This window comes from Camellia sinensis, chromosome 9 (genome assembly GCF_055761805.1).
Source record: "Camellia sinensis isolate YWXY chromosome 9, ASM5576180v1, whole genome shotgun sequence".
Lineage (NCBI taxonomy): Eukaryota > Viridiplantae > Streptophyta > Magnoliopsida > Ericales > Theaceae > Camellia > Camellia sinensis.
This window is the reverse complement of record NC_138969.1, coordinates 143613299-143615368: the sequence shown is the minus strand read 5'-3', so window position 1 is coordinate 143615368 and position 2070 is coordinate 143613299. Positions and strand designations below refer to the sequence as shown.

General features: G+C 41.6%; 1 protein-coding gene across 1 annotated transcript; it reads left to right on the top strand.

Moving 5' to 3' along the window:
* Window positions 1–1487: 1487 nt before the first annotated feature.
* Window positions 1488–1814, top strand: LOC145799793 (uncharacterized). Its single transcript, XM_082889426.1, has one exon. The coding sequence runs from the start codon at window positions 1488–1490 to the stop codon at window positions 1812–1814; it is 327 nt and encodes a 108-aa protein (XP_082745552.1).
* The last annotated feature ends 256 nt before the right edge of the window (window positions 1815–2070 follow it).

The window sequence follows — 2070 nt, the reverse complement described above, 5'->3', positions numbered from 1 at the left end:
GCAGCTTTCCAGGTAAAGTTCAATTCATAAGACAATTTATCTCAAAATTAACCTTGACTTGTGAACCACTGTTAGGTCTATTGAAGAAAGGAAAGAAGTTCCAATGGGATGATCGATGTCAGTTTTCCTTCAAACAGGTCAAGTAGTATCTTTAGAATCCACATGTATTGTCGCTACCAGAACCAGAGAAACCACTGATCCTGTATTTGTCGGTAACATATTCGACCATGGGGTGCATGCTAGCACAAGAAGCAGAAGCTAAGGTGGAGAAGGCCATCTACTATCTAAGCAAGAATATGTTGGATTATGAGACCTACTACACTCCCCTCAAGAAAGCTTGTGTAGCTTTGGTTTGGGCAATGAGGAAGTTGAGACACTACCTGTTAGCTCACTCTGTAATTCTAGTTTTCAGATTAGATCCCATCAAATATCTCTTTGAGAAACTAGCACTTACGAGTAAGCTAGCTTGTTGGTTGCTTTTTCTCTCCGAGTTTGACCTCAAGTATGTCACACGCAAATCAGTCAAAGGGAGAGCCTTAGCGGAATTTCTAGCAGACCACCCAGTAGAAAGAGAAGATGCATTGCAGTATCTATTCCCAGATAAAGACATCCTGCAGATAGTAGAGGAAACATGGACAATGTACTTTGATAGGGCATCAAATCAATATGGTTATTTGATAGGTGTATTGCTCATAACACCCGATGATTCACATATACCTCTAGCCTTCAAACTCTGGTTTAAAGTATCCAACAATGAAGTAGAATACGAGGCGTGCACTACTGGCTTAGGAGCTGCCCTAGAACTAGGGGCAATAAGGTTGGATGTCATCGGAGATTCAAATTTGGTTGTTTCTCAAGCCAACGGGGATTAGTAGGTTCAAGAAGAGAAAATGAAGGATTATCCCTAGACCCTGGATGTTATGACTCCTAGGTTTGAAATACTGAGTTTCATCCATCTACTAAGAGGCAACAACCAATTTCCTGATGCTTTAACAACTCTATCTTCAATGGTAGACATTCCATTTGGAGTCTGGATGCATCCGATTATCAAAGAGCATAAAAACAGGTCGACCTATGAAACTATCGCCGCAATAGATGAAGTTCAAGACACGAACCCTTGGTATTATGATATTTGGAACTTTCTGGAAAAGGAGATTTATTCGCCAGGGGCAAATGCCAAGGAAAAAAGAGGAATATGGGGTCTAGCCGTCTAATTTAGCATTTGCAGAAGCAAGTTATACAAAAGACGCCATTTGCTAATGCATAAGTTGTGTGTTGAGAAAGAAGAATCGAGGTGCCTTATGGAAGCTATTCATAGAGGAGAGTGCGGAGCTCATATAAATGGTGTGATGCTGGCCCGAAAAATCCTCAAGTAAGGGTATTACTGGTCTACTATGGATGAAGATTGTATTTGTTTTGTACGGCAATGCCACAAATGCCAAATTCATGCTATTCTCATGAATATCCCACTGTCAAAACTGTACAACATGACTTTGCCATGGCCTTTCTCAGTTTGGGAAATCGACGTTATCGGTGTAGTCACACCAAAGGGGTTAGACGGCTATGAGTACATTCTGGTAGTGGTCGACCACTTCACTAAGTGGGTGGAGGCCCAATCCTATGCCATGCTAAAGGCTTCGTATGTGGCCAAGTTCATCAAGAACAACATCATCTTTCGGTATGGGGTTTCGAATGAGATCATATCGGATAACAGCTCACACTTCAAGAAAGAGGTGATAGCTCTACCTGAAAAGTATAACGTGGCCTTTCAGAAGTCATCAACTTACAAGCCACAGACTAATGGAGCTGTTTAGGCTGCGAACAAGAACATCAAGAAAATTTTGCAAAAGATGGTGGAAACCTATAGGGGCTAGCTCGATAAATTTTCATTTGCACTTTGGGGCTATAGAACGTCAATTCAGATATCTATAGAGGCAACTCCTTATTCTCTTATCTATGGCATGGAAGCTGCTTTGCCAATTGAAATTGAAGCAGCATCACTGCGGGTTATGGCTGAGTGTCAGATAGCAGAGGCCGACTGCCAGCAGAGTAGATTTGAGGAGTTAATGT